The sequence below is a fragment of the Pseudonaja textilis genome, chromosome 1 (assembly GCF_049901715.1).
Source record: "Pseudonaja textilis isolate UNSWEBS1 chromosome 1, rPseTex1.2, whole genome shotgun sequence".
In the NCBI taxonomy this organism is placed as follows: domain Eukaryota; kingdom Metazoa; phylum Chordata; class Lepidosauria; order Squamata; family Elapidae; genus Pseudonaja; species Pseudonaja textilis.
The window spans coordinates 332,370,956-332,384,726 of NC_141990.1; the positions used below are offsets into that span (position 1 = coordinate 332,370,956).

General features: G+C 52.7%; 1 protein-coding gene across 2 annotated transcripts; it reads right to left on the bottom strand.

Moving 5' to 3' along the window:
- Positions 1–566: 566 nt before the first annotated feature.
- On the bottom strand, positions 567–12,124 carry BABAM1 (BRISC and BRCA1 A complex member 1). 2 transcript variants are annotated; one of them, XM_087922908.1, is made up of 10 exons: positions 11,979–12,124; positions 11,569–11,677; positions 10,131–10,502; positions 7,703–7,761; positions 7,110–7,230; positions 5,482–5,560; positions 4,520–4,544; positions 4,060–4,189; positions 2,604–2,690; positions 567–1,579 (listed from the first exon to the last, which is right to left on the bottom strand). In XM_087922908.1, the coding sequence occupies exons 3-10, from the start codon at positions 10,413–10,415 to the stop codon at positions 1,361–1,363; spliced, it is 1,005 nt and encodes a 334-aa protein (XP_087779034.1). In that variant the 5' UTR covers positions 10,416–10,502; positions 11,569–11,677; positions 11,979–12,124; the 3' UTR covers positions 567–1,360. The 2 variants fall into 2 exon arrangements, with proteins under 2 accessions (XP_087779034.1, XP_087779035.1); XM_087922909.1 differs by lacking the exon at positions 11,569–11,677 and having other exon boundaries at positions 11,979–12,107.
- Between the last annotated feature and the right edge of the window lie 1,647 nt (positions 12,125–13,771).

Consider the following 13,771-nt stretch of genomic DNA (forward strand, 5'->3'; position numbering starts at 1 on the left):
TACAGGAATCCAGGCAGGGACAAAGTTCACCTGAACATGTTATGAAAACCCAGCTCTGTGCTTGTCATGGGCAGACCGCAAAAGGGGCAGAGGAGAGAAAACGGGAACTCCCAGGCTATATAGTCTGTCCTTGACTTGTGACCAGATGGGACCAGAATTTCTGTCTGCAGTCGAATCTGTTTTTACCACCATTTTAACAACATGGTGGAAAGTCATCAAGAGAGTTAGCATGGTCATTAAGCAAACACCACGGTCATAACTGCAAACCCATTCTTCTGAACGGTCGTCTTTTTCTTTTTGCCAGAAACAGGCCATAAGTCTCAAGCACGTGACCGCAGGACACTGGAACCGGTCGTAAAGGTGAGACGGTTGCCAAGCATGCAACCTGCAATCATGTGACCATGGGTATGTGTGGATGCAAAGGCCATAAATGCGAGGACTGGACTTTTTTCAGCACCGTCGCAACTTAGAACAGTCAAACAAACGTTTCTAAGTTAGGGACTTCTGTAAAGCAGTTGGGTGAAGCCAGACACACATCTGGAAAAGCAAAAGACCAAAAGCCAGAAGATTTTCCCAAACTTTACTGGAACCCAGCTGAGCAACGCCGGATTCTTTCAACAGAAATCGGAAATTTGACTCGCAGGAAAGTAGGTCACATTTTTTTAATCCACTGCCCCCCGAATCCTCCGGCTTCCCTTTCCTTCCCCAGGAAGCAGCTCGTTCCAGCGTCCCACATGAGGTCTCCTTTCCTCCTTTTGGGGGGGGGGGGTCCCCAACCGCCCATGCAAATTACCCAGCCAGGAAGGTTACAGAGGAAAGGGAGGGTCTCCTCGCAGGGTCTTCCTCGCAGGGGCCCTCAACAGCTAAGGGTTGGGGGGGGTCTCCCTGCTTCCTCCCGGCCAGGGGTGGCCTGCTCCCGGTTCACACCGGTTTACACGAACCGGTTAATTTTACATTTGGTTCATCAAACTGGTAGTTGCAACGACCGGCTGGCCCCGCCCGCCCTGCCCCTCCCTTCCCAGGAGTCTCCATATGGACCATTTTGGACCCCAGGTAAGTGGGGGGCCCACACAGAGGCTCTGAGAGGGGAAAAACAGGCCTCCTGGAGGCTTCGGAAGGCCTCCGGAGTCCGGGGAAGCTGTTTTCACCCTCCTGGAGGCTCAAGGAAGGCCTCCGGAGCCCGAGCAGGGCAAAAATACCCCCACCACCACCACCATGGTGCAAGAGGCTGACTAGGCCACGCCCACCATGGCCACGCCCACCCAGCAACTGGGCAAAGCACCGGTTGCTAAATTTTTGGAAGCCCCCACCGATATTCCCAGTTCCCCACCCCCACCCCCTGGCGATGCAACCGGGCGGGTCACACCACAGCCTCCATCTCGGGCGCCGCCTCCTCCTCCTCCTCCTCCTCCTCCTCCAGCATGCTGTAGGAGGCGTGGGTCTGGAAGGGCCGCTGGAGCGGGTGGGCCAGCAGCTTGGCCATGCAGTTGTGCAGCTCCACAGCTGGGCCGCTGAGGGAGACCTCATACTTGTAGTTGGTGCCCTTGGCGTCCAGGTTGCTGAAGGCGGCGAACGTCTCCTGGGAGGGGGGGGGGAGGGGGCCGTGGGGGCAGGAGGGGATGGGGGGAAAGACGGGCAGGTGAGGAGGCCGGGCAGGGGGCACTCCTGGCCCACAACCCGGAAGGGCTTCCTTGGCTGCCCTCCAGGCCTGGAAGCCTGGACCACATTTGGTCAACAAGCCCCACTGATGTCGAGGCAAAGATTCCCCTTCCTTGGTTAACAGTGGCCACTAAGACTTGTGGGGGTGGGGAAGGAAGGAAGGAAGGAAGGAAGGAAGGAAGGAAGGAAGGAAGGAAGGAAGGAAGGAAGGAAGGAAGGAAGGAAGGAAAGAAGGAAAGCAGAGGGAGAGGGAGAGAAGAAGGAAAGGAAGGAAAGGAGGAGGAAGGAAGGAAGGAAGGAAGGAAGGAAGGAAGGAAGGAAGGAAGGAAGGAAGAAGGAAAGGAGGAAGGAAGGAAGGAAGGGGGAAAGAAGGAAGGGGAGGAAAGGAAGTAATGAAAATGAAAAGAGAGAGGAAGGAATGAAGGAAGAAGGAAAGAGAGGAAAAAAGAAAAGGATAAGAAAGAGAAAAGGAGAGAAGGTGAATAAAATAAATATAAATAAATATGAAAGAAAGAAGGAAAGAGAAGGAAGGAAATAAAAATAAAAATAGGAAGAAATGAATGAAAATAAAAAGAAGAGGAAGGAAGGGAAAAAGAAAAGGAAGGAAGGAAAATAAAAAGGAAGGAAGGGAAAACGAGAGAGAGAGAGAGAGAGAGAGAGGAAGGAAGGAAGGGAATAGAAAGACAAGAAGAAAAACGCAAAGGGCAAAGGTCCCCAGATGGGTGTGTCAAAAGTCTACACACACACACACACACACACACGCTTTAAAGAAAGCGGGGCCATTTTTCAATGTATCTCTATAGCTCGTTGGGGGGGAGGGGGGGATGCTGGGAGTTGAAGTCCACCAGCCTTCAAGGGGCCCCGGTTGGGGACCCCTGGTCGAAAGCGTCCCTTGGGGGAGAATGAAGGGGAAATAAACGAGACCCCAGGGGGTCTGGATTTACCTTCCAGGTGACCTCCTCCTCCTTGTCCTCAGCCCCGTTGTGGATGTAGAGCACATCGAAGAAGAAGTAGGGGCACTGGAGCATTTTCTGTGGGGCCGGAGAGGCGGTCAGGAGGGCAAGAGGCTCTCCGCCCGTCCTCCCCTCCCCAGCCAGCCGGGGGTCCCTTTCCTTTTGAGGGGCCTTAACGTTTTGCCTCTTCAATCCAACCCAATGGCCTCTCCCGGCTGTCTTCTTAGCGCAGGGGTCTCCAGCCGTGGCCCCTTTAAGCCTGGCGGCCTTGCTGCCTGGGGAATTCTGGGACTTGAAGTCCGCCAGGCTTAAAAGGGGCCCAGGTTGGAGACCCCTGTCTTAAGAGGCTCTCATTCACTCCCTGGAAGAAAGACTCAAAACTATCGGCACGGCAAAGGGGCCAACCTCAGCCCCCGTTTCCTAGTCAGACAGCTGCTGCTGCTCCAGGACTCACCGTGTAACGATGCTAAGGGGTCCGACTCCCCCTCCCCACCTGGAAAGAAATCCGCTCCAAACGCAAAACCCAAGCAGAGGAGAGTTCGTTTCACAGCCCCAAGCAGCTTTAATCCAGAACAGTTGAGCTAAGCCACACCCAGATTCCTTGCTGTCTCCTTGCTCACACAGCAAATACTCTTTCTGTTTCCAAACAGCCCTCAACTCTCTCATGCGCTGTCAGGACGCTAGCCAGATGAATCCTGGGAGGCAGAGGCACAATTTTTCCTCCCTTACTTTCCTCCCCAAAAACTAAGCCCAACCCCATAGTTTGGTAGCGAAGCACAAGTATCCTGCTAGTAAATCTCTACTTTGAGGAACAGGCCTGCCTTGGAGTTCTGACAGCCTACCTCTGTTGTAGGGCAGTGCAGTCCCTGGTCACTAAGAGAGCCAGAAAACTACTCCTACTTCCTAGCAATGGCTGCAGATCTCAACGAGTCCCGCTCTACAGTCTCCTGGGGTTGCTGGGATCTAAGATCTGCCCTACGTCAATTTCTATGGTCAACGGAAAGGGAGGAGGGAGCAGCGCAGCAGCTTGCAAACCGAAAGTGCATTCCATCGATGTTTTCAAAGATAGTTTCTAGGTGACTGAAGTTTCTGCCGTGTAAAATTCTACCTGACTGATGACTCTGGGCGATGGGTGTGTCCCATTGGAGAATATGGATTAGGATACACCCAGCGGGGTGGGGGTGCGGGGAAAACCAGGGTCAAGGGGGACAGTGAACGATGTGTCTCGGAGTCGGCTACACTCAGGCAGTGCCGGACATGTTAACTCCCAATAAATCCTTTGGAAGTTTTGGAAGTTTGGCTCGAGACTCGTGATTTAAATGGGAGGTAACTGCCGGAGCCCTGACCCGCTACCCAAGACTCAGGGGTACCACTGAAAACTGTGTGTCCCTCCTCCTCTGCCGCCCTCCAGGAAGGGGGGCACTTGTGAGGTCAAAAAAGCAGGCACCTTCATCTGGTCGGTCACCACCACGGGCGGCTGGCAAGCAGGACGGCTGTAGACCAAGATGGTCCTGACCACGTAGGGGGGCGGGATAGTCTGGATGTTCTCCGTCACCGGCAGCTCCGTCTTCTGCTGTCTGTCGAGAGAACCAGACGAGGCGGGGTGGGTGCAGGCCGGAGGACCCCCACCCCAACCCTCCCGGCTGTCACAGTCCCGAGGACCAGAGGCCTTCGGCTGGAGGACAGCAATGACCATAAGTCAAGGACCAGCTGGGCTGCAGCCTAACAGGGAAGGTCCTGGATTCTGAGCGGCGTCTCCAAGCGTTTCCTTCTCCAACCTTTGAGTCGTAGAACGACCGATATTTGGGCTGCCGGGCAGGGCTGGAGCATCAAGGGGGGGGGGCTGTCCTCCCCACCTTTGGAGACCCCCACCAAGGACCCCAGGGGGGTGAAGATCCAAGACTCACATCAGATTGAAAAGCCCTTCCAGATCTAAGCAGCAGAAGTTGAGGTCAATGTCTGGATTGAGAGCAGTCGCCAACCGTGGCTCCTTGAAGACGGGTGGACTTCAACTCCCAGAATTCCTCAGCCATTCTTTGCTGGCTGAGGAATTCTGGGAGTTGAAGTCCACACGTCTTCAAGGAGCCACTGTTGGAGACCTCTGACTCAGATAACACCTCCACCTGCGTCCACAATGCCAGGATCCCCCGCTAGAACCACCCCCAGTGGATAATCCTCAACCTATGACCATCATTTCCATTGCTAAGTGAGGCAGTCATTAAAGGAGACTCTGACCCCGTTTTTACAACCATTCCTGCCCATCAAGTTAGTAGCAACTCTCGCTTGTCAGAAGGTCGCAAAAGGGGGGGAGTGTCACATGAAACCTCCAGGATCCTGCAACCGTGGTAAGTATGAGTCAGTGGCCAAGCATCTGAATGTTGACCCCCAGGGATGCTGCAGCGGTTGTAAGTGTGAAAAACGGTCCTTTTTCGGTGCCGTTGTTAAGTTCAAACGGTCACTAAAAGGAGGGTTGCAAATTGAGGACTGCCTGGACAATCCCAGCAAAGGGGAGGGGGGGCTGTTTGGAGCCCCTCCTTTCTCCACCCTTGAGGGTGGCCTTGCAGGGGCTGGACTAGAAGACCTCCAAGGTCCCTTTGTTCGATTCTAATTCAACTGCAAAGGGGGCCAGATCCGAATTCTGCCAGGGGTCCCGCAAAGTGAGCCTGCCCTTGCCAAACGCCCCCGGCCAGACGAGGAGGAGGAGGAGCCCCTGGACCCAGAGACCCGCAACTCTCCGGTTTTTATCAACGCCCCCTTTTCTCCTCCAAATCGGATGAGGAGATTTTCCTTCATTTGGGGGATCCCCAGCAGAGGCCACCGCCCTCATGTCCCCCCCGCTTTCTCCTGCCGCCCCCTTGGGAAAGGATACTGAAGGATTTGCACGGGGTGGTCTTCAGGTCGTACAAGCAGCTGCAGACCTCTCTGGGCTCGGAGGTGAAGCCGGAGAGCTGCGGAGAGGAAGAGGAGGCCGTGAGCACGGATCCCCTGCGATCCACAGGGATCCCACGCAGCCCTTGGCTGATGACAGCGAACGAGCCTGGAATTAGGCTCCGAAGTCCTGTTGGCCACTAAGCAAGTCACCCTGTGACTGCGCTCCACGTTGACTTTAGCAGCAGTCCTTAAGTGAAGTAAAAGCCGTTCCAGGAATCCGCTATCGGCCATGCCCGCTTCTTGATGGAAAACAGAATTAAACTCCGGTTTCTGCAGAAAAGGTGGCAAATCGGTGGGACCCCCCCAAACGGCCCAACATGCCGGTCAGCAGCCGGACGCCCAAAATGCGATCGTGTGACGGTGGGGGAGGGGAGGGGGCACGCTGGGTCCTCAGAGCCCCGAGGACCTGAATCATCACAAGCGGCAAACGACCGGTCCTAATCCGAGCATTTCCTGCATAAGGGGTCCTCAGCTTACGACCACAACAGAGCCCCAAACCTCGGTTGTTAAGTGAGACGTTTGAGTTCTGCCCCGTTTTATGACCTTTCTCACCTCTGTTGTTAAGCAAATCATTGCAGTTGATAAGCAAGTCACCTGGCTGCTAAGCGAACCTGGTTTCCCCCTTGACTGTGCTTGCCCGAAGGTTGCAAAAGGGGGGGGGGGTCACAGGACAACCCCAGGACACTGTGACTGTCGTAAACACGAGTCAGCTGCCCAGTGTTTTGCGCACAGGGCCATGGGGAGGCTGCAAAAGGTCCAAGTGTGAGAAACGCCCACAAACTTTTTCCGGTGCCGTTGTAACTTTGAACGGTCACTAAAAGGATCTGCTATAAGTCGAGGACCACCTGGTATATGTGAAAGCCAGAAAGCGGGAGCTGTTTGCAGAGCGTCCGGCCTCTGCCCCAGCGTGAAGCGGGTTTCCCACCTCCGTGGACTCAGCTGGGGAAGGGCAGCTGCAAATACTTCCCTGCGGTGGAAAATCCCCATGCTAAACCCGCCTGACCCAGGTTCCAGGAAGCAAGCCAGGCCAAAGCCAAACAATCCCGGGTGTCACCGCTGGGAAGCCTTGGCGGATGGGCACCAGCGGGCACACATGCCCAGGCAGCTCCATTCTGAGCAGGCCGCCTGGGCGCAAAGAGGGCAGCGAAGGCAGAGGAAGCTGACCTGGCTGGAGCCACTCTGGCGCTGAGGGTCAGGGAGCAGGGAATAGAGACAGCTTGGATTTTGTAGTCAAAGCAAAATAGTCTCTCTTGGGAACCAAGGGCATCCTCACACCTGACCGGAGGAAGGCGGACTGATGCCGCCAGGCAATAGATAGAGCTGGGATTGGACCAGGGGACCAGCTGCTCTGAGAAAGAAGGAAGCCTCTCACTTTGAGTTGGGCGAAAACCGCGGGAATCTTCAGAGTCGGTTTTCACCAGACCTGGGCCAATATGACACGCCCTGTAAAGCGATTCTTCCTTGAGGAATCTCCCTGCCTCGGAGTTCTGCTTGCTATGGATCTATTACTTGGAACCCTGACGGGGGGGGGGGACAGTGGGAGACACCCCCTCCAAGTGTACCCACCCAAGTGACATCGTTGTTCACCACCACTAGCGCAAACTCGTGGCTCTTGTCGATCTTGTGCTTGGTGCGGACAAACATCTCGATCATCTTCTGGGAGATGTTGAGGGCGTTGGTCTTCAGCCTGCCAGGGGGAGGAGGAGGAGGAGAAGGAGGAGGAGGAGGAGGAGGCCCATGAGGCACCGCCAGGGAAACGCAGGTCTCGGAGCCCCGCAGAGACGCCTCGGGCTTCTTCCACCTCCAGAGACCTAAGAAAGCGGCTGGTTCCAGAGGGGACAAGGCCTGCCTCACGAGGAGACCCCCCAAACTCCTTTCTGTGCAGCCAAGAGGACTAGAATCCTGACTGCAGGCCTTTGTAGCACCCCCAGGAGAGGCTGGGATGCCCCCTTGTGCCTGAAGCCGGGGCAGCTACAGCAAGGACCCAAAGGCCATCCTGGTTTGTCCTCCGTGCCCGGCCAGCCACTCTTCAAAGCCGGAGACGGCAGCGTCTCTCACCCCAGGTGGATCTGCTTTGCTGGGCCCCAGGAAGCCAGCCAAGGGCCCTCAGCAAACCCCCAAAAAAGACCCCTCCGGCTAAGGGAGGGATCCCGGCTCACCCGTTGAAGGACTCCAGCCTCGGGTGGGACATTTCCTCCGAGAGGTCCAGGCAGATGATCTGGGACAGAGGAAGGAAGGAAAGGAAACCTGGGTGGGATTTACTCCTTTCAATCTCCATGGATCTATTCAGGTCTTTTAAACGTTCTTTTTTTCCCCCTCCGTTTTCCTTCCTTTTTTTTCGTTTTTATGAAGATAGATTATTAAGACTCGAGTCTGTCATCTGCACCTCTATAATGGTCTGGTTTGGGTCTGCAACCCAACAGGACAGACACAGACTCCAGAAAGGAATTAGGACTGCAGAAAATAGCAATTACTACCAACCTGCCTTCAATGAAGGACCTGAATCCTGCACAAGTCAAAAAGAGGGTTGTGAAAATATCTACAGACCCCTCACATCCCGGACATAAACAGTTTCAACTCCTTCCCTCAAAACAACGCTATAGAGCCCTGCACACCAGAACAACTAGACACAAGGAGGGTTTTTTCCCCAACGCCATCACTCCGCTAAAGAAATAATTCCCTCAGCACTGTCCAACTATTTACAACGTCTGCACTACTATTACTGTCAATCTTCCCATCACTCCTTATCGCCCATCCCCTCCCACTTGTATGGCTGTAACTGTCGCTAGTATCCTTACAATTTATATTGACTGTTTCCTGATATGATTTGATTACTTATTGTACCCAATGACTATTATTAAGTGTTGTGCCTGATGATTCTCGACTCTTGACCGAAGTCTCTTTTCTTTTACGTACACTGAGAGGATTTGCACCAAGACAAATTCCTTGTGTGTCCAGTCACACTTGGCCAATAAAGAATTCTATTCTATAGGGATAAATAAATTCCCACACATCTTTCCATCTTGGTTACTCATAATCCACAATTTATTTCAAGTTACAAATGACTTACAACCTTTGAGGGCCACCGCTTCCCCCAGGGATCCAAATTCAGTCGCCTGGCAACTGGCAAGGTATCTACGGTCCCTGCAGGATTCCCAGGGATCCACTGAATGATGCCAGCCATTGGCTTAAAGGTGGTGGCAGGGGAGTTTTTAAAATTGGCCTCTACTCGCTTAAGAACCCTCTGGCTCAGCAATGGAGATTCTGGCCAGGCCTGGGGTCGTAAGTCAAGTCAGACCTGCATATATTTTTTTTTTGGGGGGGAGAGAAATAATAGGATGCAAAGGGGAGAGAGAGAGAGAGAACCCAAGAGCTCCCCCTCCCTCAAAGCCTCATTTGAGCTTCTTCCCTGCTTGTTTCAACCCCCCCCCCACTGCTCCAATGGACTCCCCTCCTCTGCTGGGGGTCCCAGTTGAACCCTGTTCACCCACCTCCCTTTAAACTTTCACTCAAGGCCCCCGGCCTTTCCTTGGCTCTCTCCGAACCGTCATTCTCCCGGCTCTCTTTTGAGTGGCCTCTGCCTCAATTACGTCTTCCTCCCTGTGCAACTTTACGCTTGGCCCTTTCCTCGCTCTCGTGCAACCGATCGATCGATCAGAATGGAGCTGGAAGGGACCCGGGAGGTCTTCTAGTCCAGCCATCAGTCCGATCAACCGTCCTTTCAACCAGCGTTTCCCAACCCCGGTAGCTCGTAAGATGCGCGGCTGGGGAATCCTGAAGCACACATCCCTTCAGGCTGCCAGGGCGGAGAAACGCCGCTCTGACCACTAGGCGTTATTCTAACCATCAGGGATATAACGGACAGCATTCATTCATCCGTTGCCTCGTTCGAAGAGGAAGGGTCTGCAAGGAAAGACACCCCCCCCCAGAGAGCAAGAAGGACCCCACGTAATACAAGACGCATCTGCAAAAGGGCTTCACACAGCCTCTTTCCCTCAGCAAAGCGTCCTTCCTGGGACCCATTAAAGCAGCTGCCTCCTTGGGGGGAACCTCTTGATTTCAAACACGCTGCATGTGCCAGTATACAGACAGACAGACAGACAGACAGACAGACAGACACACGCACACACACACGAACTCCATGTGCTGCCATGCTGAGATGTCCTAAGGAGGGAGCTGCTTTAATGGTTCGAAGCAGTGAGGCACATTTTGCGACCTCTCTCCTCCCAAAGGATGAATCTCTGGCCAATTGGAGATCTCGTTAAGGGAGGCGGATAAAGAGAAAGGGAAAAATGGAATGGGGCGGGGGGAAATGCCGGGTTTCCCGAAAAAAGACCGGTCTTATGTTCATTTTTGCTCCAAAGGTGCTTAGTTTCCGGTTAGGTCTTATTTTGGGGGAAATACGGTACTAAATGGCTGATAATCTAAAACTGGGGCTTGTTTGGGAGAGGGACTTATGTTACAAGCCTCCTGAAAAATCAGGCTAGGGCTTATTTTCCAGGTGGGTCTTATTTTCAGGGAAGAAAGCCGTAGGAGCTGGGAAGGGGTCTGGGGGTCTGGACGGGGTGTGTGTGTGTCTGTACTCACCACTTTCTCTGGGCAGTTCACCCGTGGGGTCCGGACCTGGAACTCGGAGGGAGGGGTTGGAGCCAGCCAGGTCTTGCCGTTGGGGGCCTGGACGGCAGCACTGGGGGGGCTGGTAGCGGTGCTGGCCGCCTCCCCCTCCCCTTCGCTCCGGCTCCCCACACTGGCCTGCATGCTGAGGGTCCGGTCTTCGGCCCCCTCCGGGTTGGACCGAGTTCTGGGACGCTGCTCGGCCGCCATTTTCTCCTCTTCCTCCTCCGTCGTGCTGTTGGTCTCCGAGGTGTCCATCCAGGTCCCACAGTCCGGGGGGGAGTCCAGGGTTGCCAGATGCTCACCAGGACACTGGTATGAGTGGTGGGGGTCTTGCTGCCCCCCCTTTGGGGAAGAGAGGCCACAAAACCGATCAAATCGAAGAGACTGTAAACAGGTACAACTCTACACAGATGAACAGATTCGGAAGAAACCTTGTAGGCCATCCAGTCCAACTCCCGCCCAGGCAGGGGACCCTACTGCATTCCTGACAGATACACAAAATTGTCTACTGCAAATATTATTCCAAAATGTACAAATTTCTAATACATCTGTATGATATTTACATCATTTTTTTTCTTGCTGATATTTCCTTCACTTCCTCGTTAAACATTTTTAGGAATCCTTTTTCTCCCTGTCTGTTTGATAATGTCTGTACCCCCATTACTGTTATCTTTGTGTTTTGCTGCCTCTTTAATTTTAATCAATAATTAAAACGATTATGAACACAACCCAGAGTACAACCGTCGAAGGCAGCCGTTTTCAAGCTTGCCCGCTTTAATTGTGAGTTTTATCAGGTTTATATGTTGCCCATCTCACTTTTTAAAAAATGACTTGAAATAAGTACGGTATTCTTCTTGAAGTCCGGGGGTGGAAGCCCCTCCCTCTAAGTTGCCAAGGTTCAAGAAACGCTGATCTGAGGCAACCTGGCTCCCCAATCTGTAGCCCCTCCTGACTAGGCCTCCCATGCGGGTTGGGGATTCTGGGAACTGGTGCTCCACCCCAACAACCCTGGACGGGCCGAAGTCACACCGGAAAGGGTGCAAGATACAGAAACTTGTTGAGATCTGCTACGGCCAGTTGCAAAGTCAATTCACTACTCCAGGGGTCTCCAAACTGGACTTCAACTCCCAGAATTCCCCAGCCAGCTTTTCATCCTACCCGCATGCCCCAAGATAGTGGAGACTTTTGGGGAGTCTTTTGGTGCACTTTCTCCATTTGAGACCCCTCCCCTTGTACTTTAGCTCCCCTTCCTGAGAGGCAGGAGCATGAAGGGGCGACTTTAAGCAAGGCTCCACCCGCCCCCACCCCGAGGCAATTAGGGCTGGGGTCCCCAGCAGCTGAGGGGGTCCCCGGTCGTCCAAAACCCTCATTTAACCTTCAATTCTAGAGGAGGGGGGTGATTGCCAACCTTGTGGGTGGGACGTGGGGGGGCGGCGACCTCTCCTCCTTTGGGGACTTCTGGGCAGACCCCCCCCTCTTCTGGCGATGCCCGCAGAGAGACGGATCCGAGGGGCCTTCTGCAAAGGAGAACTCTGGTTCAGCAAAGCCCCCTCCCCTCTTTCCAAGTGGGACGCCGCCCCTCCCTTTGGTGCATCCCTCCCAGCAGCGCCCCCACCCGCCCCAGTGCTTGCAAGGACGTAGACCTCCCCGCAGCCATCCCCGCCCCGCCCAGCACCCGTTGCCCCCGTTCCTGCCGCCGCCCCTCTGCCTTGCGAGCACTGCGCACGCGGGCGGCAGGTTGCAAAGCCGGGGAGCGCCGGGCTAAGACCGAGGGAGCCCCCGCCGAGCCTTTGCAAACCCCCCGCCCCCCCACCGGACCTGCAATACCCGGAGCCCGGCGCTGTCCAAGAGTGGGAGGGGGTGGAAAAAGAGCAGCCGCTCTCGCAAAGGCTGCCGGGACTCGTAGTTCCCGCGCGAGCGACTGCGGGAAGAAGGCGCTGGAGTCCCCGCCCCGAGGAGGCGGGGCGGAGGGTGGGGCTTCTCTGCTGGGTCGCTCCGCCTGCCCTCCTGGAGCCCCGTTGCTCGACCTGGGCGCCTTGAAGAGGCCGGACTTCAACTCCCAGAATCCCCGCCGGCATTTCCCCTTCCGCCCCCTCCCCCAATCGAGTCACAGGGAGACCCCGGCATTGAAATCCGGCCCCGCTTCCTGGAAACTTTGGACGCCCCCAATTCTGGGCCTCCCTGATTTTTTTCTCCTTCTTTTCTTTCCCGTTCTTTTCCTTTCCTTTCCCCCTTTTCCTTTTCTTTCTTTTTTGCTTTTTTCTTTTCCTTTCTCCTTCTTTCCTTTTTCTTTCTTTTCCTTCTGTCCTCTTTTTCCTTCCCTTTCTTTTTCTTTCTTTTTCCTTCTTTCCTCCTTTCCTTCCTTTTTCCCCCTCTTTTTCTTTTCTTTTTACTTTTTTCTTTTCCTTTCTCCTTTTTCCTCCTTTCCTTTTTCTTTCTCTTCCTTCTTTCCTCTTTTTCCTTCCTTCTTTCTTTTTCTTTTTCCTTCTTTCCTCCTTTCCTTCCTTTTTCCCCCTCTTTTTTCTTTTCCTTTTTCCTTTTTCCTTTTCTTTTCTCCTTTTTCCTTCTTTCCTTTTTCTTTCTCTTCCTTCTTTCCTCTTTTTCCTTCCCTCTTTCTTTTTCTTTCCTTTTCCTTCTTTCCTCCTTTCCTTCCTTTTTTTCCTTTTTCCTTTCCTTTTTACTTTTTTCTTTTCCTTTCTCCTTTTTCCTCCTTTCCTTTTTTTTTCTTCCTTCTTTCCTCTTTTTCCTTCCTTTTTCTTTTTCCTTCCTTCCTTCTTTTTCTTTCTTTTTCCTTCTTTCCTCCTTCTTTTTCCTCTTTTCCTTTTCTTTCTTTTTACTTTTTCTTTTCCTTTCTCCTTTTTCCTTCTTTCGTTTTTCTTTCTCTTCCTTCTTTCCTCTTTTTCTTCCTTTTTCTTTTTCCTTCCTTCTTTCCTCCTTTCCTTCCTTTTTTTGCTTTTTCCTTTTCCTTTTTCCTTTTTCCTTTTTCTTTTCCTTTCTCCTTTTTCCTTCTTTCCTTTTTCTTTCTCTTTCTTCTTTCCTCTTTTTCCTTCCCCTCTTTCTTTTTCTTTCCTTTTCCTTCTTTCCTCCTTTCCTTCCTTTTTTTCCTTTTTCCTTTCCTTTTTTACTTTTTCCTTTTCTTTTCTCCTTTTTCCTTCTTTCCTTTTTCTTTCTCTTCCTTCTTTCCTCTTTTTCCTTCCTTTTTCTTTTTCCTTCCTTCCTTCTTTTCTTTCTTTTTCCTTCTTTCCTCCTTCTTTTTTCCTCTTTTCCTTTTCTTTCTTTTTTACTTTTTCTTTTCCTTTCTCCTTTTTCCTTCTTTCGTTTTTCTTTCTCTTCCTTCTTTCCTCTTTTTCTTCCTTTTTCTTTTTCCTTTCTTTTTCCTTCCTTTCTTTTTCTTTCTTTTTCCTTCATTCCTTTCTTTTTCCTCCTTTTCTCTTTCTTCCTCCTTACCTTCCTTTTCTTCTTTTCTCTCTCTCTCTCTCTCTCTCTCTCTCTCTCTCTCTCTTTCCCTGAATATTCCTTTTTCTTTTCATTGCATTCAATTAACGCAACGATTAAACGCCACCAGAAGTTGCCAGGGACACACAATGACGCAGACGCTCTGCTTGCTGAGA